General features: G+C 36.1%; 1 protein-coding gene across 4 annotated transcripts in view; it reads left to right on the top strand.

Annotated features, from left to right (window-relative positions):
- FSTL5 (follistatin like 5) overlaps positions 1-25,822 on the top strand; it is a 558,399-nt gene extending 532,577 nt beyond the window's left edge. For all 4 annotated transcript variants that reach the window (XM_037058318.1, XM_037058317.1, XM_037058316.1 and 1 more), the window contains one exon: positions 24,233-25,822. In XM_037058318.1, the coding sequence (XP_036914213.1) occupies positions 24,233-24,935 (703 nt within the window). In that variant the 3' untranslated portion in view covers positions 24,936-25,822. The remainder of the gene's footprint in view (positions 1-24,232) is intronic.
- Positions 25,823-27,494: the final 1,672 nt, after the last annotated feature.

Below are 27,494 nucleotides of genomic sequence, written 5' to 3'. Positions count from 1 at the left end.
GCCTCTTAAGTCAAATCTATCAGCCATGAGTAGGGTGGTTTAACATAACCACATGAGCGTATGAAGAATATTAGGCAACAAACCTGAAACAGATGGGGCTTTATCAGTTGGTATACACACCAGCTTGGTAGAAGGTGTGTGTACCTCACATAATAAATCAAAGTAGACAGCTTCTAGGGAAATAAAAATGACATTCACCACAAGTGACTCTTAAAATTGTTAATTGAGTTAGTTAGTTTAACATCTCCTCTGTATTTAGACTGAGGTTAGGTGAATTTTGTTCTGTACTATGGAACTTTTTACTTTCTTATTCTTTCTTTTATTTTATTTTTTTTGAAGGGAGTGGATAATAAAATATTTACATTTTTTTCCTATATTGGTAGCTGATTTTCAAGAAGAAACAGTATAAAATTACAATCATTAATTTTTTTACAGTAATATACAATCTTATTTTCATGCTCATGCAATTTTCGATACCTAAATATAGCTTCCGGTTTCTTTGAAACAAAAGGGAACCAAGGTTTGCTTATTGTACGAAAAAAGTGACTGCTTTATATCATTAAGCCAAGAACATCTTAAAATACGTAGATTTAATGTCATCTTAATGCAAGTTAAGATCATTCATCAGTTTTGAGTAATCAAAACATTGCTTACGGATTAAACTAGTTAAAAAATAGATTGAAATTTTGTTAAACACTTCATTGTATTAATATCAAACCGAGTATTTTGAACTCCGAAGAATTTTCACTTGAAAGACTGACATAACTTGTTTAATCGATACATAAAAATATTTTTCAAATAGATCATTAATTTATATAGGAAAATGATGTTGAGAAATGTTTTGATAGATCATAGATACACATATCTTTATGTCGGCAAAACACGCTTTCTCGATTTCTTGCATACAGCCTTAATCTACTTGGCAATGTTTGACATCAAAAACCTCTACTTCCACACAAAGTAACATTTACACTGGGAAGTAATGGAATCTAATTCAAAGAGACTTTGTTGAGCAGATATGCCTTTGTGAAGAATAGTAGTACATTGAATAGATACCATTTGGCAACATTTATTTGAGATGTACATTATTATCATAACTTAATATTTTATATTTTGTGAATTTTCAAAAGATATACTGTTTGGGTATCAGTATCAGAGTCCTTGTGAAAATAGAGGTTACATTAACCTATATATTATATTTCTTATTTTCTGAGTCTGACCTGTGACTTATCAACATAAAATTTATATTGAAAATCCTTTTAATGATACTACTACTACTTGCTTAATTTTAAAGTTATCCATTTTACCATCTTTTACTATCATAAAATATTTAAAAATACTTTTTGAACTCCCATATTTTGGGGTTTACAGAGGTAAGATAAATGATATATGTTCTCATTTATAAAGTCATTATTAAAATTCAAGAAAACTTTAATAATAAAGTCAATAAACTTTAATAATAAAGTCATTATTAATTATTTTTCATACAAATGAAAAAAATATTAATTTTATTGTGAGTCAGCAATGTGCATAATTTAAACAGATTCACTTTTTGTTAGAGTAAATTCAGTGGTTTTCAAAGTTATGCATGGAATTTAACCAAAAATTTAATTTTAGCAGGAAATCAAGGAATGGCCATGATAAGGAAGAGTGGGCCAGGTGTCTGAATTTACTTGCAATGCAGGTTATGCACTTATGTATTCATACTGTCTGACAGTTTCATCAGAATATTCTAAGTTTCCTCTTGTCCTGCATCTAATAGTCATTTTAATAATTCTCTTTAATTTTCTTATTTGAATATAGAAGTTAAAGTCTGAGTTTATAAAGTCAAGTCTAAGTTTACTGTACCATTTGCAAGCCTTCAGGCTGTATCGCCTAGCTGTAGTTTTCTTAGTACCTCCATAATTATATAATATGTTAATAATAATTCAGAAACATTGAGCACTTACTCTCCGGCAGACACAGAGCTAAGACTATTTTCTGCACTGCCTCATTTAAAACTAACAACAACATAAATTTTTATCCCTATACTGCATATGGTGAATCACTTATCTAATAAGTGTTGGAACCAGCAATAAACTCAGTTCTGTCAAAATTCAGTGTCTTAGCTCTTAATACCTCACAGTATTTTGAAGTCTTCTTTAAAAATTATTTTTCAGAGTTCAAAACCTTATGACTGATGGGTGCTACATGTTAACCTAAACACACCTTTAAAACATTCCTTTCTCTTGCTTTCGTGTGTCTCTCCTACAATAAAACTTCACTCCTTACAACAGACCTTCACTAAGTGTTCTTGCCTATTTGCAGCTATTTGTAGAATACCTTGTTTCCTCATTGTCTGCCTAATACGCCCTTTAAAGCTTATCTCAAATCCACCCTTTCTAAAATTTGCTGTAATGTCCCTAATTGTAGTCCCCCTGACATTTTCGAGTTTTATTATTTCTCATTTGTAGTTGAGACACACAGACCCAGACTGGAAGCCAGGTCCTTGGCTTCTCTGAGACCTTTAGCACAGTAGTTAATATTGCTTAGATTGGTGTGATTTTCCTCTTCCAAGGGTAAATGATTTCAGAAGGGACAGAACAAAAATATGCTGTGGTGTCCAGAGTCTCTGCAGACAGTGTCTGCTCATGTCTAACTTCATAAGGTCTCTTTATTAATCTGTCCCATCTCAGACACACCCCCAGGCCAAGCCCTTGTTACCTCTTACTTTGCTAATGCAATTAACTCCTTACTGTTTCTCTATACTTCTCATTTTCTCCATACTTCAATTTACCAGAGAACCATTGATTCCTCTTTCTCAGTTTGTAGCTGTGGTGATACAATTCTGCATTGGGAAGAGAAAAACAACAGCAACAACATGTTTCTAATTGCATATTCGTGAAATCCAAACTACTTTGAGCTCGCCTCTTCAATAGCCCGAGCTCCTAAAACGAACTGACACTTATCTACCGCCCAGGCACGGCAAACCTGAGTGGGGCCCACGCTCTACTTTCCTGCTCCACTTGACTATTTATTTTGTCTAAAATGCTATTTCCTATTCTTCTTTAGATCTCTTAACTTATATCAATCTCCCAGCCGAACTCAAATGCACTCTAATCATGCAACTTTTTTCTATTCTTGTATCATTTATGAGCACTCGGTAAATAGGTGTTTAAAAATAATGCCCTTAGTCAGGTTTCTCTGAATGTCTGTCTGGCGTGATGATTCTGCGGAAAAGAAAAACAAAAACGCAGTGAGCTAAGTCCCCATTTGTTGTTTACGGAAAACTGCTCCGTGCACAGCCTGAGATTCTGTGGAGCCGGGGAGTTGCCTCTTGTCAACCAGCTGTAATGCCACAGGGAGACAGCTCAGTTTGAAGATAATTTGGACCACACGAGTCAGCTCGAGAGGAACACCAAACCTGTAGGGTTGCCATCTGTAAGCTTTCTCAGAGTCCTGTAAATTATGACAGTATAGTTGGGGCCACTTGCTTACTCAGTCTATCTCTATGGCTTATGCAAATCCACATTTTCTCTTAAGTACTGATAAAATTTACTAGGTCTTTGCTCAAAGGGAAACTTTATATTTCATGTACAATTTGACTCAAACTTGTAATTGAACAAAACCTTGGGCCATGGGAATATTATAATTCTTCTAAGATTTAGGAAATCTACTCCTTTCTCTCTCAGGTAGATTTCATTATAAATCTCCTGGATTGTTTGTTTGAGATTTATAGCTTTCATGTTATTCTGAAAATGCTCTAGAGACATTTACTGAGTGAGGGTTGTTTTTTTTTCCCTGGCTTAAAGTGATATGTATGGGAGTGGATATTTTAGTAGGTGTTTCAGTTTTAATGTAATATCAACCTAGTTTATAGAAATGTTGAATAATTGGTAAACTTTACAACTGAGTTAGAGAACCCTACCTACTCAATTTCTAATATTTCTAAAGTGTATTTCTTTTTAAGTGGAATCTCTTAAATTGTGACACAGTGAAGAACAGTATCATCAGCAGTTGACATTCAGTGTATTTATGAATAACTTAGAAGCTCAGGAAGCCTTGCTTATTTGTTCATTTTAATTTGAAATTTTAATACTAGTGTTGTGAGAAGGCTAACCGTCCTCGTCAGCAAACACGGCATAGGAAGAGGTTCCAGACCAAGGGCTGGTTTTTTTGTCAGTCGCAAGCACCCATGAGTCACACACTCCTCTGGTGAGCTCTACGAAGTGTCCTATCTGTGACCAGAAATATTTCGAGCAAAAACATTCTGTAATAAAGATGACGTGCAAAAATGGTAAATAAATAGCTGTCTAGTGGAATGCTGGCAAATTTCTTTTTTAATGTCAGCACTGAAGTAAACAAATGGTAATTGATAACAAATGATAATAAATAAATGATACATTTATAACATTATTACATTAAATGATAAATGATAACAAATGATAATAAACAAATGATACATTTATAGGATTATTACCTGATGAGCAGCAGGCAGGTAAATGTTTGAATCTTCTTAAGCTGTACTACTCAGTTACTAAGAATATCAATGTGTACTCGAAACAAATTAATAAAAACCTCTCATGGTTATATGTGTGATGCTCATTATGTGCTGCTGGAAACGTCCATCCTACTATGTAATTCGTCTCAGACCCTGTGAAGTAAAACACTGTTAGTGGTCGAAATGCAGCCATCTTAGACACTTCGATTTCTCCAAGGCTGAGAAGTGATGTGGTAAAAAACCACAATCTCTAAAATGAGGAGTCATCAAGATGCGATCTGGCAGGTCCAGGGGAGGTCAGTGTTTTGAACAGAGTGAACAAATCACCAGCGCGGTGCATGTGCGTTAGGAAACTCAGAACCGAATGAGGAAAACCAGACAGGACCCCATTCCGTTGGAAAATGAGGTTGTCAGAGACTTTCCGTAGGGGTAGGGAAAAGCAAATAAACACTTCGACAAGTCCAGATATGCGATTACAGTCACTGGCTCTCTGCAAACAAAACAAAACAAAACAAAACGAACAGAGCAAAGATCCGCACTGCGTGTCGGAGAATCCATTACATGCTCAGTGGTGTCACGCTCATTTGCGGTGTTTCCTATGGAACACTGTGGCTCTTCTCTTTTCTACTTAAAAGGGGAAAGTAAGATCAAAAGTCACCGTGTTGCTGTGAGAGGACTAGCAAAGTCATCTTATTCTTCTCTGTGACTCTAATAATATTAGCACATATTGTGGTGTTTGGCATTATGTGCTTCTGTCAAGAAACAGGTTTTGAAAATGGCAATAATTCACCTTCGCTTACAGAAAATATGCCAGCGTGGGGCATGAATAAGGGCCTTCCTCAGAACTAACTCACACTGGCCATTACTTGGAGCCCTTACCTGACACAGTCCTGAAATACGGCTTCGGGCATATATGACAGTTTCACAGTTACACACACTTGAAAGTGTTAGCTGGAGTCCCGTTACCCTGTCTGTACATATATTTCACATTCGTACATATGCGTTTGGTATTAAATAATCGGGGATTGTGTTAAGCAGGTGGACACCATGCTGTCACTCATTCTAATTGGCTGGTGCTTATAACCTAAAAGTTGCCAAATTTTTAACATCAGTTCATAAGTAACGGCACTTTATTGAATGTCGAATCTGTGCGAGGCAATGTTTTAACCCATTGTTGATCGTAACTACCACATTATTCCCATTCCATGAATTAGGAAGCAGACTCGCAGATAAGTTCAATGGTTTGCTCAGCATCACGCGATTATTCATGTGGAGCTGGCGTACACACCCACACAGTCCAGTAGGGGCAGAGCCTGCGAGTGTCCTTAAGCACTCTGCTCTCCTGCTGGGACTCCATGCCTCGACCCCCACCCCCAACACACACACACACACACACACACACACATTTACAGCCCTTGAAGATTTGCATTGGCTTGGTTCACTTAGTAACTTTGTGTTTGTGTTTTGTGGAAAGATATTGAAACTATTATTTGGTTAGATACATTTCTGAAATCTGTTTAACAGGCAGTCTTTTGAGAAATTTCCACCGTTACTGTGAGAAAATAGCATTAAGTCAAGGAAATTTTACTGATTAAGATGTGTGTTTTGTATATTATTTGATCCATTCATTTACTGATGGGCACTTTGGTTGCTTCCAGCACTTGGCTGTTGCAAATTGTGCTGCTATGAACATTAGGGTGCATAGGTTCTCTTGAATTGGTGTTTCAGGACTAAGGATGGGGTCTTAGGATGTAATACCAGCAGTGGAATTGCTGGGTCAAAAGGCAGGTCCATTTTTAGTTTTCTGAGGAAATTCCATGTTGTTTTCTATAGTGGCTGCACCAGTCTGCATTCCCACCAGCAGTGCACTAGGGTTCCCTTTTCTCCACATCCTCTCCAACACTTGGGAAAAAGGGTGAAGGGATTTCAGGAACAACTATTATGGGGGCAACTTTGCCCGCAAAGTCCCCCTCATCCACCACAGATGAAAGTGAAACTACCAAGACATGATCTGCTTGGGGAGGAAAGGTGGCTGATCTCTCAGAGGAGAAGGGCCAAGAGCCCCTTCCTCAATGGGCTTTTATTGGGTTCCTTTGCACAAGAACACAGGTAAGGATCAAACAATAGATAGCATTCAAAGAACTATGAGGGCTTATTCTCAGTCAGGGTCCGATAGCTAAAGAGCCATAAAACTTTGAGGAACAAACTTCTTGCTTGGATCCTTATCATTTCAATGAGAACATCCTAAACAAAGCAGATTTCACAGGATTTTACATATTCTTTCTTAGGCCTGATCACCTGGGGAATCTGCCTTTTCCAGCACCGGGCTGCTCTGCCTTCCCCACCACAGGTTTTCAGGCTTCGGTGGATTAGAGCCAGGAAGCACTTCTCTCAGACAGAAATGGGGACTCGGGCTATGTCAGAATAGCTGGGGGTTGAGGGTCCATCACTCCCTCTTTGTTGCAGCCCCCCTGAGTCCTTCCATGATGGCCCCCCAAGTGATCGTGTATGGCTTAGGTTGCCCCTCCTCTGAGGGGTTGTACCCATCATAGACTAACCGACCAAGCATCGGGGACAGGGGACAAGCTTTGTCTCCTGTGGCTTACATTCTGGAGGTCACTCATTCAGCCTTAGCCATGGGGGGCAGTTACAACTCCTGAAACCAGGCAGAGTGGTTCCCAATAAACTATAAAGGGCACATGGACAAAATCAAGGGGCGGGTAGAATCGGGAGGAAGGTGGGGATGGCTGGGGTGGGTGGGGAGAGTTGGAGGGAAAAGGTAGACGACTGCACTTGAACAATAAATTTTTTTAATGGAAAAAAATACCTGAAACTAATACAAAATAATATTGAGTGTAAACTTGAAAAATAATTAAAAATAAAAATAAAAACCTGCTCAATATAAAAATATGTGTTATATTAATTGGGTAGTGCTATGTTCTGGTATTTTCAATGCTTAAATTATCTTCTACTTAAATTATTTTCTACTTCCCAGATAAAATAAACGTGCTCATTCCTTGCTTGCATCATACTTTAAAAGCCTCCTCATAGCTGCCAATGTATTAAGAACTGTTGCTGATGATATTTGTGCTCACTACCACATAATATTGGCATAGGCTTTGTTCATTTAGATTTATAAATTGGAAAAAGTAGTCCCTGGTGTTCTTTAGACTTTTATAAATATTTTCTTCCATGGGGCATTATAAAAATACCATTCTTTAGCCATGTAAGATGCTAATTAGACAGCCTACTTTTTATTATCAGCAAGCAAGAAAAGGGGAAATTGAAAGACAGCATATAAAAGATTTTAGATAAAATGCTTTTGTTGAATGTCCTATTATTCACTTTCACCACCAATGAATGTCTCCAGCACAATGAGCTGCTCACTTATTTCTAAGTAGCAGTTGTTATTTTCTCTCTGGTATATTATAAACATTGGGGAAAAAACAGTATTGATAGGTTTAGGCCCACTTAAAGATGAATATGAAAAACCTCCAATGGCCAGATGGGCTTATTGGCAGCTATGAGAGAATTGGCAGCTAAGAGAATTCCTTCAGATGCCTCAACATTATATCACTTTTATAAACAACATTTGAATCACATTTTCTTACATCCACAGATTTTCTTCATCCTTCTTGCTTTGAAGGGAACTCCATTCTCCATTTTCTGGGGTTCTTGTGCTCACATGGATGGTATTCTCATTCTATGTAGCACTGATGTATATGGGATGAGGGAGTCATTTGCCTTCACGGTTTTCACATGTACTGTCATTTATAAATCATAGATCCTCCCCCGACACGAGAGAAAAAAAGCAAAAGCCCCACTTTAGAAGTGTACAACCCTCCCTCTCAGTTATATCACTTCCAACTCTTATTTCTTGTTACCTACAGCATCTAAGTCACTCCTTGTCAACAGCTACTTACTGACAACCTCATGCACTACCTTCATCTTTATACCAAGACCTGCCAAGGTCTTGTAAAGACATCTCATCCACCGTTATCCCTCCCCACTTTCAGGAGATCAACCAATGCTGTTATTGAATTGCTTGTATTACTTACATTCCATTTAGAATCAAGTCATTGCTACAAATATGATAATAGTATCTGTTTTCTTTCAAAAGAAATAGCAAACCACTTTTCATGGGATTAAGGCCATTTATGACCTAGTTCTGTTCTGTTTTCTTTTATTTCTTTCTTTCTTTCACTGTTTTACTTTTGTTTTTATAATGCCAGCAGCAATATATTAGTATTCTATTTTTTAATTACAGTTTACATTCAATGTTATTTTGTATTAGTTTCAGATGTACCTCATAGTGTTCAGACAACCACATACTTTAAAAAGGCCCTTCTTATTTTCAGTGCCATGCTTAGTTATTACAATATGCTTGTATATTCCTTATGCTATTTTATTTTTTCATATTCATCAGTGGCTACTTCCTAATATTTACCTTGTGCTTCAGTCGAACTTGCCATAGGACCTCCATTATGCCAGGCTCTCTGTGAGTCTGTACAATCTCTCTACCCCAGTCCTTCTCTGTGGAAGTTATTCTAGCCCCTCAAAATTATGGTTTCTTAAAATTCTATGCTAGCTCCTATGATAGCAGAAATTACTTTTTTAGAAAAAATTTGTTCACATATTTGTCTTCACCATGAAAATAAGAGAATGATGATCATTGTATTGTTATCCTGAACATGTAGCTCATGGCCTGATACATGGTTCAAATTCAGAATATAAAATAGGGGAGCGATTGAATATAATTAGAAGTTACTTGCAAATATTTCAAAAACTTTCCTCTGCAAGCTTGCCACTGCTTAGAAAAGATTTTACTTTTTTTAAAAAAATCTCAAGCAGCGCGGGCCTGCGAACCAGAGGATCGCAGTTCGATTCCCAGTCAGGGCAAATGTCTGGGTTGCAGGCAGGTTCCCTGCAGGCCAACTCCCAGCAGGGGATGCACGAAAGGCAACCATACATTGATGTTTCTCTCCCTCTCTCCTTCCCCTCTGAAGATAAATAAATAAATAAAATATTTTAAAAAATCTCAGGCAAAGGCCAATAATTCTAATGATTCTGAGTTGATCAAAATGTTCCAATTTTCTGGAACATTCCAGGCTTAATCCAACCATCTGCAGGTAAACATAGACATAGGTGAAGGGGGTTGATAGAGAAATTATTAACATATTTTAATGAAGACTGTCCCTGGAGTTCTTTATAATCTAGTAAAATAGTTTAATGTGTAAGTAGAAGCATTGTGATAAGAGTTATAATAGAGGAAGAAGTGAAGGATGCAACCTTGTTGGAGAAGTGAGAGATGTGGCAGTAGAAACTATTAGGTGATTAATTAAATATTACATAAAATGATTTTTAAGTCACTCATAGTTCGAGATCAAAGAANAATAAATAAAATATTAAAAAAAATCTCAAGGAAAGGCCAATAATTCTAATGATTCTGAGTTGATCAAAATGTTCCAATTCTCTGGAACATTCCAGGCTTAATCCAACCATCTGCAGGTAAACATAGGCATAGGTGAAGGGGGTTGATAGAGAAATTATTAACATATTTTAATGAAGACTGTCCCTGGAGTTCTTTATAATCTAGTAAAATAGTTTAATGTGTAAGTAGAAGCATTGTGATAAGAGTTATAATAGAGGAAGAAGTGAAGGATGCAACCTTGTTGGAGAAGTGAGAGATGTGGCAGTAGAAATTATTAGGTGATTAATTAAATATTACATAAAATGATTTTTAAGTCACTCATAGTTCGAGATCAAAGAAAGTGTGGTTGTTTTAGGCTGGTCATTAAAATTTTTAAATTACCTTTTTTAATGAAGTGATTTGTACTCTCTACCTCTCAAGAGGGAAAGGGTCATGTGGTAGAAGTGAGCCCAGGATACTTTCTGTGCTACAAATAGAGACATTCTCCTCGGTGTACAGGAGTCTGTCTTTTGTTTAAAACCCTCATCAAGTTGTGTCAGTTAGTTTAAGGACTTTTTCTGCACCGCTCCCTATCTACAGCTCTATGCTTCTGTCCATTCCCTTCATTTTCAAAACTGATTATGATTGCAACGCTTGCAGCATTTATCATATTGCATTTTGTGTCACTGCCTTTGTTTATCTTTGCACTTTCTCCATAGCTCTCCTCCCGAGGGGCGGGGTCACAGTTTGTTGAACAGCTCATTCTGCACAGTCCCTAACAGTCATCACTTGTTAAATAAACATTATTTGACTAGACTTTTCATATGTGGTTAATCAATTTTAGTAAGTGTTAATCTACATAAAATGGAGATATAGATTAAAATACATATGTGTCACAAAATAATTATTATTAAGCAAACAGCTGAAACTGAGATACTAGCTAGAGGACGGACTTTTTTTTCTCTAAGTATGTTTTAGGTGACACTTTCTGTCATTTTAGAAGCGCCAATCAGTTTCTAAATAGGGAACTTTCCTTTTCCTCTATGTACCAACTAAAAATAAAATAAAACAAAAATTCTCCACAGTAATTTTAAGCTCTGCTTCCTACTCTCTTACTCCTGTGTGAAGAATAAAATAGAATTTAGAAACATAAGATCTATTCCAAGCTCTTTAATAAGTGAGCTGTGGAACTTCAGGTCTATCCTTTAATCTCACTGGGCTTCAAGATTTTCATCTATAAAACGAAGGAATTGAAGCAGATCATCTCCAAAGTCCCTGCAGCCCCAAAGCAAACTCAAGGTTTTACGATCGTCTCAGGCAAGAACATCTGGCTCTGAGCTGTTCTCTCTCATGCATTCGGATGCTGTAGGACTACCAAGTGTTGATCAGTCCCTCCATGGAGGCAGACATTCTTTGGAACAGGAACTTCCTGGCAAGGAATAGCTGTTGAATATAATATATATTTACTCAAAGATCTATGATACCTGTAATACAGCTCAATTTACCACATTGCCAAGTATATCCTTGATTACAAGTAAATTCTAGCCTCAACCTATTTCATTGACATTCAGCCAGCAGCACACTGCCCAGAGTTTTCTGTTTTGGTATTTGACAGACCATAATATAGTTAATATCTAAATATGGAAAATATAAACATTATATCAGTATAACAAGACTTTATAATATAAACACACTTTTCTTTCCTAGTTACAGCTTCTTCTAACCTTCGTGTCTGCCTCTTAAAAAAAACTAATATCATATGACCTTTTCTTGTTTTCAAATTTCTTAAAGTTGAGGCTCATTTGAAGAGTGTGTGTCTGCAAAGATCCGAAGTAGCATTATGCCACTTTCTAACTTAACTTCCAAATTTGAGAATTAAATGCTGCACACTTGCAAAATCTTATCAGCATACTGAGTCTTACAGAGAAGTAGTAAAGCAGCAAGATGCTCTTTATATAAGAAAAAAACGAATAAAGAGATAGAATGGAAAAAGACTATAAAATATTTTTTTAAAGAATTTATAGAAGGAGGAAAAAGGAGCGATAAGCTTTTCTTTAAATAAGAGAAAGTGTGCGCTCTGCAGATACTGTTTAGGAAGCTGGTTCTCTGCTTCTCAAGAAATAAAACTTTAAGAAGGGTAGACGCTGCCTTTAGGACATTGTGTCATTTACTGCCATGCCTGTGTCCCCAGTAACCAGTGAGTTACTGGTTACTTTGAATAAGTTAACATTCTGTTTCTTTTTTTTATTTAACTCTTGTTCAAGAACAGTTTTCTTTCTTGTATTCCCAGCCCTGCCCCACCCCAGTGCTCCCCACCTCCCCCCCAATCTCTGCCCCCCACCTTAGTTATTGTCCATGTGTCCTCCACACTTGTTCATGTGAGTCCTTCCCCTATTCCCCTGTGATTCTCCTGTCATTCTGTTTTCAATGTCAAAATAATTGTATTAAAACTACTATAAGAATTGCTTTTGCCAGACTTGGCAGGTGAGGCTCAGTTGGTTGGGCATCCCCCGAGCAACTAAAAGGTTGTAGGTCAGATTTCTGGTCAGGGCACGAGCTTTGCGGGCTCAGTCCAGGTCAGGGTGTACGAAAGGCAACCAATGGTTGTTTCTCTCTCACAATGATGCTCTCCCTTGCTTCCCTTCTCTCTCTAAAAGTGTGTCCCTAGGTGAGGATTAAAAAAAAAGAATTGCTTTTACTATATGGATAATGTGAATGCCCTTTCAACATCAGCACAAGTTTAATTTCCTCTCTTCCTTGCCATCTGATGATGAGCAATACAAAGTACTAGAAAAGGTCAAGCCCTGTCCGCTGTCTCAGGTCACCTTCAAGTTGACTTTGGTTCAGCTGCTATTTCTAGCTTTAAGACTTAAGATAGATTATTTTATGGAGAATTTTGGGGGGTGGACAGGGCAAGAGAGAGTAATGGGGGGGAATGGGACAACTGTAATTGAACAACAATAAAAATTGTTTAAAGACTTAAGATAGAGAAGAGAGTATCTTCACCATGGACTATGTCTGTCCAATTGTTCTGGTGGTAGAATGCTCACTCATGTCTTAGCCTTGATCCTTTCAAGCTGAAACTGAGTGAAAAATACAGCAGAGAAATTATACTGCTTCAAAAGCAGTTGAAATAAAAATTCAGACATATAAAGCCAATGAAAACAACCATGAGGATCATTTACATTATAGAAAGACTAAATTAATGTTGCTTATATAAAGACTAAGTTAATATTTCTCAATAATAGCATTTGTGAGATGAAACATGGTATATTTTACTAGAAATTACTCTTCACATCATTTTTCAGGAGAATAGTTTCAGGAAGTCCTTAAAGAAAGATTATAATATGTTATTTCATACTGAACTCAAATTCAACTGATTTTATTTATTATTTTTTTACCAGCCAATAAATGATCTTGAGACGAACTTTCCATATGAAGGAAGTGGCAATGGCCCCATGTGCCTTTGAAGTCTGTTTCACGTAAAGAAAGGGAGTTTTGAGCCTCATGAATGTTTAAACACAAAGGAAGTACTTGACATACTGTAGTGAAAAAAAGTTATGGCCTCTCATTATTAATTCACAGATCAGCTGTTCAAGCAAAATTGTTTCCGAATTTATAGCAAACTAAAAGGAGCATAAAAATTATTTCTTCCTTGTGGTCCCCATAAACAGCCTTAACAGGTACCAGGTAATAAGTGCAATATAAATGCCTTCTCCAATAGATGAGCGAAGCTGTGAGCGGATTGTAATACGCTGTAATGTCTTTTCAGTCCATAGGTCCTTTCCAAGGGAGCACTCTGGCTTCTTTCCTACTCTTTATAAGGAAGAAATGGGTTGCATTATGCTATGTTTTATTTCTGAAAAAATAAAATAAACTCCCCAGATCATTTTAAAAAGTGCATTTAGGTAGCCTTCAGAGAGAACTCATATCACTTGCTTTTTTTTTTTCTTTTAGTTACAGCCAACTAGAGAAATTCAAGGGTGGGCAATATAGGTAGCCCTAAAGCCCCATCTTGATGCTCAAATTTCTTCAGCTGTACTAGTGCCCCCAACACTTTAACTTTATACCATTTTATTCCTAGTTTCACACTCTCTGAAGTGATTCTAAAGCAATCAGTGTTCTGGAATAGTGTAGGCAATATGAACAGGAAAATTGGTTCTGGACCTTTCATGAGAATCTCATTAGCTTAAGAGGAAAAGCCAGTGTTCTTCTTGTTCAGAAATCTCATAAGACTTGCAATAATGGTAATAGTAATAGATGCTCTTTGCTGCTTTGTGCCAGGCAGTCTACTCTGTATTTTATGTGTAACATTTGTAGTATTCTCAATAATCCCTCAAATGAGAAACTCATGACATGGACAGAGAATAAAATATGAAAACTATGTGTCAACCAAAGAAAAGCCCACTGGATGTGAGCAAAATCTTACCAAGTGGTTCTTGAATTAGATTACAGAATTCAGGACTAGGTCTCTAATTTCAAGCTAAGTATTTTAGGTGGAGCAGCTGTGAGTGCAAAGGTATTGAACAGAAATTCTCTGGCGTGTTTGAGGAGCAGCACAGAGGCTGCTGCAGCTGTCGAGGTAGGAGAGGAGTTTGGAGAAGGATGGTTGCATATTATTCTTCGTGAGAGAAGCCATTACAGGTTTCGAGCAGAGACAGGACTGGATCCGATTTCCACTGGAAAGTGTCACTGTAGTTTTGTTCTCTCTCTCTCTGTCTCCTCCCCCTTCCTCTCTAAAATCAATAAACATATTCTCAGGTGAGGATTAAAAAACTACAGATGTTACAGTTAGAAAAAGTGTTTTTCCTTTGTGTAAGAAAATATGTATGATTTATATAAAGGACACAGGGGGCTAAGTAAGGAGTAAAGAGGTTACAAGGTGTTAAAAATATGATGAATACTGGCACAAGAATGTGTCTTTGATGCCATTGGTAACAAGTTCTCTTCAGTTTCTTCCTCTTTTGAGGGATTATGTGTGTAGGTAAGGTTATCCTGGAAGCACTACATGAAGTAGATTGAAACGCGACTGAGCAGAGTGAGAGAAGTCGAGGAAGCAATCGCAGAACTCGTGCACGAGAGGATGAGTGTCTCATGTGTAAAGTTCTGTGATAGACACAAGCACTGCAGATCTGCGAGCCCAAGCCTTGCCTCTCACAGAGCTCAGGGACAGAATGAAACGCACATCTCTGCTTTACATATCGCACTTGTGTATTCAAGGCAGCTGCACTCACTGTTACGGGCTCCGCTGCTGATTTTGTGTCCTACATTTGAAACGTGTTTTCCCGCGTCTTCACCTGACCACCATTTCCCAACATTTTCTTCCTCTAGGAAGATTTTCATAATCTCTACCAATCCATTTTCTAATGGAATTTCATGCCTAATGAGAAATAAACTCAATAAATTGTATTAAGGTAATGTAAATTCATTAGGGACCCTTTAAAAATATTGTTTAACACACATGTTTGTGTTACATGAATTAATTGGGTCCTCACAAAAAACTTACAAAAACCTTGTGAGCAGATGCATTGCTATTCCCATTCTACAGGTGGGGAGACTAGCTCCACAGTCAGTATGTGGTGGGATGTGAAGGTAGACAGTGTCGGGCCCGCGGCATTGATCGTGGACTATAAACTCCTCCAGATCAGTTACTCTTCCCCGGTCGGTGGTGTGTGTCTGGTACCTAGGCCACTTTCTGAACAGGAAGACACCTTGAGAAGAGGGATCAAAAAATTGAGAAAGGATGAAACACATCAGAGAATTAGTAACTATATAAATTTAGCTGGAGTTTAGAGTAGCATTATTGAAAACTAGTATGAGATAAGGCATATAAATTATTTTCTAGGTGGTCTTGATTACAATAGAGAGAAGTCCACTCAATTTGTGTGACTATTAAGAGTTGTTGGTTTTTGAACAAAATTTGCTAGAATTATAACAAACAAATAAACCAATTTAATATTCACTAGATATGCTTCTTCAGAATGAGATTGCTGTTGAAATACAAAATAGTGTAATTCATGTTTGTTAAATAAATAACATAAAAAGAGAGGCTCTGTCTATGCATGGATTTTAGTATAATGTGCTGAATGTTATAATAAGTTTAATTATTTTTAAAACTAGATCAGGAATGTGCACAATGTATACAAAATAGAAAAAGGCACCACTGTTGAGTATAATTTCAGGCAGGACATTTTTTTTAACTCACAGAATTTCATGCAAAAAAAGTGCAGGTGAGCGTACACTCTATATGTCACTAAAGCTATCTCATGGTAAGAGGACAGGTAATGATTACAATTCTGTCTAAGATAAAATGACCAAATAATATGGGAGTGATATCTTCAGTAGAAACAAACAAACAAAAACAGAAGGAGCATGTGAGAAATACATTATGACAACTTCAATTGTTAGTGGACAACGCAATTTAGAGCATTAAGCAAAAAGTCACCGGCTCTGTCAGCTCTCTAAACAGTTGTTTGTTTTAATTAGCCATGGCAACTGGACACCACACTTAATCTTTCATAGTCATCAGAAGAAAAGAGCAACATTTAATGATCTTACTATCAGATGAACCTTTAAAATGTTTCTCTTGGGAGAATAATGATACAATTATGTATTGCACTAGATCATTGAACTTTACAGAAAATCATTTTTTAAAAGTTTTATTTATTTATGTATTTTAGAGAGAGGGGAAGGGAAGGAGAAAGAGAGGGAGGGAAACATCAATGTGTGTTTGCTTCTCATGTGTCCCCTACTGGGGACCTGGCCTGCAACCCAGGCATGCGCCCTGACTGGGAATCGAACCAGCAACTCTTTGCTTCACAGGCCCATGCTCAATCCACTGAGCCACACCAGCTGGGGCTAGAAAAATCATTTTTATTCTATATTTAAATGTTGACAGATTGTCATAAAAAACTCTTCAATAATAAAGATATAGAATTAGTTTCAAAGCAAACATGGGCTCATATGCTTGAATGTGCTAAGCAGAAATATTTCAGCATTCAGCATTTCCAAATATCTGGGTGCTAAATTCTCTGAAAAAAGAAGTGATCTGTGTAGACATCCATCACTCACCCACTCATTGTAGGCATAGATTAAAGAATAACATCAAAACAAATGAGTGGCTGTTGTCCTGAAATGCTGAATATTTAGCCCCCATAAAGCCACATGTATCTTTCTGAGTAGGTAAAAGATGAGAAATTATTTTAAAGTCAAAATGACTATGTGAGCTTCGGAGCAAAATAAACAGACAAGAAAACCTGCTGAGGGGAAAAAATTGAAGCCCTTAAAATGTGTTCATCTTTCTTTTTCAGGTAGCCGATCTAAATTAAAAAAAAAACAAACTGGTGACTGATATTTGCATTAATTGTAATTTTAATGTTTTTTGACATCTTGTAATTATCATTAATGATGATAGCTATAATTTACTAAGCACCTACAATATATCAGACTTTGCACACTTATTTCTCCAATCTTCATGTTTGTGCATTATTAGACTATATAGAAAAGAAAAGAACAAAAACTCAGATAAAGTAGCTTATTCAAATGTCACAAACAGGTACATAGTAGACATTCCCTGACTCCAAAATGTACCTTTTCACAATACAGTCATAAGAGGCTGCACTGGAATATTCTCGCTTGCCATTAGGAGTCATATCAATATTTAAAGAAAGAAAATAAGTCTGTTAATTTTTTATGGATGAAGATAACAATGAATTTTCAGATAATAATCTTCTATAATTGCTGATGTGTTGTTATTCTCCTTTTTCATTTGTTTTCTGAATTCTTTCTTGCGTTTATTACCTCCAAACCTGTAACACTTCTTCTCCCTTTTTCGATGACTTTAAGCAATGAATCTGACATATTAGACAATTATCTAAGCTGTCTTCATTTATAAATATGTGACAAAAAGATTTCAAACACCTATTAGCCCCATGAAAAATCAATGATCCTTTTGAAATAAATGCTGAAATTACATCAAGGATTCCAGATGCATAGCACTTAAGGTCATGTGGTAGGCTCAGAGAATCTCTAAATGCATACATTAACAATTTTTTTTTACTTCTTTCAAGCGAATAACCTGAATTACATAGATAATATTTTTATTTTTTTGTTACCACATTTAATGACTTATTGTCTTCTATGAGACATTATTTTTTTTAACCATTAACAAAAATTAAGGATGGACTGAGGATATGGTAACACTACCACTCTTCAGGGGCAGACTCTTCGATGTCATCAGTTCTGTTTTGAGTTAGACTTTGTCAGCAATTTTTACCTTTTTTTGCTGTTAATTAGTTTTAGTTTAGTCAATATTTATAGTGAGACCTTTTCTTGAGGTATATCACTATATTAGTCTCAGGTATGGAATATGATTCAAGATTTGTATGTATCACAAATGATCACCACAATAAGTCTAGTTAATATCTGTTATCATACACAGCAACACATTTTTTTCTGTTAAGATCTACTTAGCAATTTCCAAATATGCAATAATCAACTATAGTTATAATATTTATGTTTAACATATTTTTATTGAGCTGAAATTTACATAACACAAAATTAAACATTTTAAAGAGGCATCAGTATACTCAGAATTTACATCATTGGTCTATTTCGAATGCACAGCCGTCACTGTGTCTAGTTTCAGAGCACACAAAAATGTTTTCACCATGTGCAAGGTGGTTTGGACTTGGACCTTTGAAAACAGAAAGTGCCAAAGTACTGTCATTTCTCAAGCACATTCAAGCTCTAAAACCATTCAGAAAGTGTCCTTGCTCTAGTGACACATCTTCACTAAATGTGTCCATTCTATTTCTCTGTGTTTTCCTCTTTCCCGACTGTGAATATGACCACTTTTTATGAACAGGGGTGCTTTACGGAGCTGTTTCTGTGAAGTCAGGATAAAACTGAATCTGCTGGTACTTGAGCAAGAACAGCATTCAGTCTTTCCGTATGAGGGTCAGTTTGGGATAATAGAAAACAACTGAATATAAAGGAATTCATACACTAGTGAATGATGGCTCATGTCAGATTTATGGTTTGTGTCTGTTAGCACTCTGTCTGCTGTAACACAACTCAGGACTCCACTGCAGGAGCCCACGGCATGGGAGGGTTTCTATATTAACAATGTGGGGGGTTATAATTTTAGTTTTTTATCTGTCTGACATTTTTTCCCTTCCAACTGGATAAACAAATACTTAAAATGCAATTAGAAAAAAAATCTTGCCCACTATTATTTATGAAACACTAACCACTTGACCCTGGCGTTTGAATACAGATTTTCACAAGTGAAATCTCAATACAATGAATTCTTTGGGCTATTTAGATTATTTTCTTTTCCTGGAGTTTTGTGTCAAAGAATATGATTTCCATAAGTGAAACATCAGAAAACCTTGGGGAAATGTGTTTGTTTTAGTGTGGATTGCAGCAATGTCATTTTTATACCTGGATAGAGTGTCCCAAGAATCTAGTACTTGGATATGCCCAGCCTCCACTCAGTACTGCTGATTTGCCTCCATGGATATACACAAAAAGATTTGTTTCAAAATCTGGGCAGGTACAGATAATAGGATTTGAGTTAAGAGATAAGGTAGGAATGGAGAGGGAGCACCTGGTCCCCAACCCAGCTTCTAGAGTGGAGATTGATCCCCAGTGATTAAATAGTGAAAATTTAAATAGCAATAAGAAAAACTCTTCAGGTGGAAACCTGGGAGGATTCTGGCAGTATTACATGAAGACTCAGGAGATACAATAATTGTTATTTTGCAAATCTTACAGGGTTCTTGCACTCTAATCTTTGGGGTATCATAAAGGTCATTAACTGCAATTATGAGATTTCTTCATTAGCATCATAGGTGATAGATTTGAAGGCAAAACAGGAATGGGACAATATGACAGATGCTGAGGGGTGACAGTGGCTGAAAAACTGCTTTGTGAGACTCTGTGTGACCAGACTCATTTGGGGACTGTTTGAGCGAGAGACTGGTGGGAATGAATTATTATTCAAGTGCAAGAAATGTAGCCTGGACATATGGGATGTGAGATCTTTGGGCAATACTCTTTATTAGGCTTCATGATGTTTCAACCAGGCTTCTCTTTACTCCTCTCTGCCAGGAGCTTCCTTAGCAAGGCTCTTGAGTTAACAAGACAGAAAGTCCAACTGCAGCTCTCCTTGTCTTTAGACACACAGGTCCTAAAGCCAGCCACAAGACTCTCTGTCACTTGTAGTCAAAATTCTTGAGTAAGCTTTGGCCAGGTGGCTCCGTTGTTTGGAGCGTTGGCTTGCACACCAAAAAAGTGAAGGGTCATTCCTTGGTTAGGACACGCATCTAGGTTGTGGGTTTGATTCCTGGCTGTGGTGCATATGGGAGGCAACTGGTTGATTTTTCCCCTCTGTGTCCCTCTCCCTCTTTCTCTCTAAAATCAATACATGTATCCTCAGGGGAGAGGGGTTAAAAAGAATTCTCAAGTGAGACTGGTGCCTATTTCAAAGTCATTGTCTGTGCAGAACTAAGTTCACCCAGTACACCATAGCCTACTCCTCCATCCCCTAGTAGGCACTAAAGCAATGCCTGTAAAGAAGACAGAGTGAGCTAGACTATCTCTTCTCTCAATGCCATGGGAAAGGAGATGATTGGATAAGATGAGGACTGGGCAATGACCCTGCTGGAACAAGTGAGAGCAAAATTGTTAACAAGTGAAGTCTTTGTCAATGTGATCTATGTTACATTCAGGACTGGAAAAATGTAGCCACATTTGAGTAACACTAATATGTTTATTTTTAACATTGTGGGAATACCGGCTGAACAGAAACATTGATAATTTGTTTTTGTTTTCCCCATCCATGGGTTATAATGATTTGTTGTGCCATAGAGAACGTTTTATTTGATTCATAATGAGCAAATGATGCCAGTTAAAGTGTAAAGCAGTGACAGGTTCTATTTATTGCGAGTTTACTGTTTGGCTGACAATAAACACACATTCATCCTCATTCTTAAAGCAAGCTAATATTTTTATCTTCTTTCTGTTGATGAAAAAGTTGAAACTCACGGAAGGCCAGACATTATACTGAAAAACAGGATCATGAAACTACAACAGCCTGAATTGAAAACCCTTAATTCTTTGAAAACAACACGTTCTCCATAAAGGAATCATTTCAGGGTTTCACCTTAAAGCATGAAAAGCATAATTAAAGTTGAACCTCTTTATAAACTTAATAATAATAGACCATTTCAACTGAACATTCAGACAAAGAAAATAATTTGAGGAATAAATGCTCTAACCCTCTTTACCAAATCTAACAACAAATCCATGCAATGCCATGCTGAGCAACAGACACTTTTGATTGTGTTTTTTTCCCCCTAGTAAGATAAGTTGTTTCAAGAGTAACTTTTAGCTCCCAATTTTCACAGTCTGTAACTTTTTATACGCATTCTGATAAATATTAGACAAACCATGTTAAATTTAGTACTGTGAAGGATTTTATTATACTAAGCAGGCATGAAAGTTGAAAGCCTTGTAAATATTAATCACAGCCTAATGAACAGTGGGAGATTTCTGAATATCAATCTGTACTAGAGGGAAATTTTGAATTAGAGACACCACTTCCTACCCAATAAATCAGTAGTGAAAAATCGAAGGCGTTCTTATGCATCAGCTCATGTAGCTAGATCTCTAGTCTTAAAGGAGCATGTAGTGCGGAGGCTAAAATAGATGTAATTTTATTGCCGCAATTGGAGCTTTTGCATTTTTAACTGGACCATTTTTAAAATTTTAATTACTTCCCAAAGAAGCTGGATTGTATCACAACTTGAGTGCATTCTTTAGTATCAGAGTTAAAATAGTTCAAGATTAGTTCTGCCTCATTAGCATTCAAAAAACATTGCCCATAGGGACTAGAAGACTCAAGGTTAAGAGAAGTGAAATGCCAAAACTGGATTGGCTTATTGCTTTTATTAAATGTGCATATTACTGCTTTTGCCCATGAGCACATTTACAATGTATAACAGAAAAAAGACAGTATCTTTAATAATGACTTATAATTTCATAAGTGACGGGAACAATCATACATCTACATTCTTGCATATTCTTAATGATTGCCCATTAATGGAAAATCATTTTCAATAGTCAGTTAATTATTTATTAAGATACATGTAAAAGTGGAAAGAGCTATTTAGGATTTTATGATATTTTCTAATGCTGACACAAACATAATGGGAGTCAGTTTTCAGTTTTATTTTCAACTCTTTAATTTTGGGGTCATATTTATAATCTTCATTGTGCATTAATACTTTAATTGGAACATTTAGAAGTGATTGTTAATATGATTCTTCAGACCATTGTAATCAGGACAATATTTTTCCTGAATAGTTATGGTATAAGCTATGGTTACTGAAAATACACAGATAGTAATTAAGGACACTGGAAAATAGGAATTTTCAGGATATAAGCCAGAAATGGCAAATGGCATTTTAAAATACACTAGAAATATTATTTTCAAACTGATTACTTTATTCCATTGTAAATAAATATGGAAAAAGTAAAAATTACTAAATTAAGTAATGGTATAACATAATGCTCTAATTAAGCATCGGTTACTAACAGTTTTTCCATATTTATTACTCAAAATTTCTAGACTCATTGTAAGCAGGGTAGAATGTTGTCTCCAATATATTCCCAGTGCTTTTTATTTAGTAATTGCTCAATACACATATAAGAGATCTTTTTAAAAGAGCAGCTATATATTGTAGTTTTTCTTGTGTATGAAGAAATCTGTACTTTCTAGTAGCATCAAACAGTCTCTTCATAAAAGTTCATATAGTTAAAATTATAATATGGTTTTCTAACTATATGCAATGTAATTACAGAAGCCATTATATTTTCATGTCTATTTTAGTAAAATATCTGTGCCCTTATAGATTCCCTGCTTATATAATTGCAAGATTGTTTTTTGGAAAAATTCACCTTATTTTTCTTATGATGTTAAAGATAGATATTAATTTAAATGTTTGAGCTTTACATATGCTTATATTTAAAATTTTAAGTAGCGATTACCCTGAACACAGCTTATTTCTGTATTATATGTGGAAATTGTCATTTTTTGACATGAAGAAAACTTCATACAGGAATTACCATACTGAAAATGCACTGCACAGATGACAATATCACTATCTTTAGAGGCTTATTTAGTTTTGTCTTAATACAATAATGTCATTTTTCATTGATAAAAAATGTAACAGTATTTCTGTTCTCTTTATGGAGATTTTGAAGGTGCTTTAATCAATGTTACTAACAAAAATAAAAATAAGAGTCCTTTATGTTTCTATTGACCAAAATTTATTTTAGATATAACTTTGTATCGTAGTTTTTATCTTACTTATCCTACTTATTTTTGATAAAAAGCCACCAGTGCTATACGTCAGAGTTTCAAAATATATTTACCCTTGTCACAGGGACTTCTGATGATAATGTACAGCTAATATTCAGGAGAAATGCTTTAAAGAGATTCAAGTAATTAAAGAGGTAATCAAAACAAATTTTAAAATATTTATTTTTAAATTAAATTTAACAGGGAAATGCCAAAAATCTCCAAAGTCCATCACTGTTCAATGTAAGATAATCAATACAATCAGGTATATCATTAAAAACAATAACAATACAAGCATGACATGGGTGAAGAGTGTAACCAGTATTTAAAATGTATAATAAAATAAATGTTAAAATCATAGAGATAATCAGGCAATTCTGATGGAATATATATAGAAGACTAATAGTCTGTATCAAAAGTAATAAATCTGCATCTATTAAGGTAGTGTTATGAGGCAGATTAAAATGAGAAAGATACAAGAACCATTTAAATAGTCGTGTGTCACATTTATTTGGTGATCAAAAGAAGAAAGTGAAGTGAGTAAAATAGATACATATTCAAGCCTTTCCAATTGTCATTGGCTTTCATGGCAGTTAAACGAGATTGTTCATTATCCAAAGGTTTAGAGACATACAAAATAATGCTTATTTTCTGCCCTCTTTGGTAAAGGTAAAATGTATTGCTCCAATTAACCAGGTATATTACTTATAATTATTTTGCTTTCCCATAGCATGAACTAGTATTGTTTGACTGACATGACAGAATGACCTAGAGTAAGGAGGATAAGGAGGAGGGCCCCACGATTGAAAGCTGAATCCGAGCATGGCCATGTCATACGTCGAGGCCCAGCCTGGCAGGGAGCGCCTGGGTCTGCCATGGCCCTCTCTTCCTGGCCACGGCGGTTTTTTTTTTTTGTTTGTTTGTTTTTTACAGTAACCACTCTACATTTTCCTGACTTCAATTTTTATCTTTTCAGGTTTGGATTTATTCTTCACAAAGATGAAGCTGCGCTGCAAAAAATTGATCTTGAGACCATGTCATACATCAAGACAATTAACTTGCAAGACTATAAGTGCATCCCTCAGTCGCTGGCGTACACGCACTTGGGGGGGTACTACTTCATTGGCTGCAAGCCTGACAGCACTGGAGCAGTTCCGCCCCAGCTCGTGGTGGACAGTGTGACTGACTCAGTCATTGGATTCAACGGTGATGTGACGGGCTCTCCGTATATCTCTCCAGACGGGCACTATCTTGTCAGCATTAATGACATCAAAGGTCTTGTAAGGGTCCAGTACATCACTATCAGAGGAGAAATACAGAAGGCTTTTGATATTCACACAAATCTGCACATATCGGATCTAGCGTTTCAGCCGTCCTTTACTGAAGCCCACCAGTACAACATCTATGGGAGCTCAGGCACACAAACCGATGTCCTCTTTGCAGAGCTCTCCTCTGGGAAGGTGAAGATGATAAAGAGCCTTAAGGAACCACTCAAGGCAGAAGAATGGCCTTGGAACAAAAAGAACAGGCAAATCCAGGACAGCGGCTTGTTTGGGCAATACCTGATGACACCTTCCAAGGACTCTCTCTTTATACTGGATGGACGACTCAATAAGTTAAACTGTGAGATCACTGAAGTTGAGAAAGGAAATACAGTTATTTGGGTTGGAAATGCCTAGGAGCCCTATTAGATAATTATTGAATAAAGAGTTTTCCAGTACACTGCACTTAATTCATTGTTTAAATTTACAGCTTAATTTTTCAAGTTTTATCCTAGTCCAACATAAGTTACTTGGTTGGCCCAAATAAAATAGATTTATATTTTTGGCAAAGAAGTACACAATTAGTAAGGTTAGTTCACTAGAAATTTTAACACAATATTTAATGAGAAACTATATTCATCACAAGGTTTAAATCTAGAATTATGTTTTAAGCCAACAAAATAAGGATTCAAATGCTTAAAAAGAACTTCAGGGAATTTCAGGTGACTTTCAGCACCATGTTATTTTAAGGGTGGTTTATCCATTTTTTTTTCTGTCCTTTTTTAGTATGCTTAAACCAGAAATAAAAGATATTGTGGAAACTTAACACTCTTAATTCAAAAGATTTTGTCCCATTCACTGTTTATAATCTTTTGTGCCTTGAAGGGAATGTCACAAGAAGAAAAGGAAGGATAAAAGCTGCCTACTGAACACTGTTATAACTATGAATCTCTTGGCATCAAAAGAGAAATGCTTAGCATCTCCTGCACTAAATCTGCCGTTAGTCACTTGTTAAACAAAATACCATTTGAAGGCATGAGTTGACCTTAGGTTGTGTAAAGGTGACAAACTCTGTTAGACACTTACTGCATAATCTGCAGTATGCGATGGAAAATGGGGAGGAAGGTAGCAAAAATAAGTATGGTAAAATGTTTGCAATGTGTTCTCTACTTATTTTGCTTTCAATCACTAGAGTGCATTATGTTTTTAATGCAAGTTTGTCTGGGATGTCAACTGCTTACAAATGTGTATTGTTAGCAGAATATTTTTTTCCCATGTAGTTCACTGTTACATCAGCAGGAACTCTCATTTCTAAAAAAAAAGAAAGAAAGAGAGAGAGAAAGAAAGAAAGAAAGAAAGAAAGAAAGAAAGAAAGAAAGAAAGAAAGAAAGAAAGAAAGAAACTTTATTTGTGTCTGCTTAGAGTAAACCACATCTAGGGAAAGTAACACCAGCAAGAAACAAACTGGCTAGAAAACTGATGAGTATTAGTGTTTTAGGAGAATTAGTTTAGAAATTGGAATTAGTGGATAGCTCCACAGTGGTGAGTAAAGATGTACTTCACCATTGCCTTTGCTGTTTAAATATAACCCATCAAAAACTTCATTCTTTGATGACTTCTGTTCAACTCCTACCAAATCCTTGAGTAACCCTCCCACTCACTGTGTGCTATAGTTCAAAACCTAACTAATCCTCTTATTTGAGACATTGCATAGAGTAAAAAAAAACCTTTTTTAAAGGTAAAGATAAGGCCAGTAGAAGTGCATTAAAACTAGAGAGTTGGTTTATTGAAGTAAGCAGATATTTATCTAGACCTAAAGTAATAGCTTACATGTTTTGAGAATCTTTTTACTTATTTTTGCTTTGTTGCTACTAAAATGCTAATGGGCTGTTGAAATGACCTCTGTTTACTGAAGGTAATCCAATAAGGTCTTTTTTAAATACAAATTTTACTCAAGTTTAAATTGTGAAAAACTGCTTAGAAACCTGAAATTTTATAGTGTGTAATATCTTATGTGTATATAGCATCCTGAACTATGTGATACAGTAGATTTCTTCTTAGCTTAAGGAAACATTATGGGAGGTAGATTTAATAAATACTGAAAATCAGCTTATGTTTCTCCTTATCTGCTTTCCTTTTTAGCAGTTTCCTCCCGTGAACACGAACTACATAAAGCGTCTGTGACCTAATGATTTAATGTGAGTCTGTCCTATACATCCTTCTTTGGTAGCTTACACCATGTGGATGCTCTGTCTATAGACACTGCTTGATAAAAGGAGAATAAACCTCTTACATTTTAATCTGAGAGTCAGCCAATGTTTTAATGTGCATACAATTTTTTTTCTCCCATTGCTTCAAACATAATCTGGTGTTCTGTATTATTTTGAAAGAGAGGGAATGGGGTAGAGGGCAAGTGAAGTGAGATCAATTAAGAAAAAATTTATTGCATTACACAACACAATGGAATACCAATGGGCCATCAAAAAAAGGAAGTCTTACCTTTTACAACAGCGTGGATGGACCTGGAAAATATAATGCTAAGTGAAATAAACCAGTCAGAGAAAGATAAGCACCATATGATTTCACTTAGATGTGCGATGTGACAGACAAAATAAATGAATAAACGAAATAGCGACAGACTCTTAGAGGCAGAGAACAGACAGACAGCTGTCAAAGGGGAGGGGGATTGGGGAAGTGGGTGAAAAAGGTGAAGGGATTAAGCAAAGGAAAAAGAGTTCGTAGACACAGATTATGGTGTCAATAGTATGGTGATTACCAGAAGAAAAAGGTTGGGGGAGGTAGAAGAGGGTTAAGGGGGAATAAAAGGTGATAAGGAAATTTGATTTGGTGTATTGAACACAATACAATATGCAGATGAGAATAGATGTGTACACCTGAAACCTATATAATTTTATTAACCAATGTCATCCCAATAAATCCAATAAAATTTTAAAAACAATTTAGTTTGTCTTTTAA

This window comes from Sturnira hondurensis, unplaced genomic scaffold (genome assembly GCF_014824575.4).
Source record: "Sturnira hondurensis isolate 20B ecotype Veracruz unplaced genomic scaffold, ASM1482457v3 Scaffold0010128, whole genome shotgun sequence".
In the NCBI taxonomy this organism is placed as follows: domain Eukaryota; kingdom Metazoa; phylum Chordata; class Mammalia; order Chiroptera; family Phyllostomidae; genus Sturnira; species Sturnira hondurensis.
This window is presented reverse-complemented; position numbering and strand designations above follow the sequence as displayed.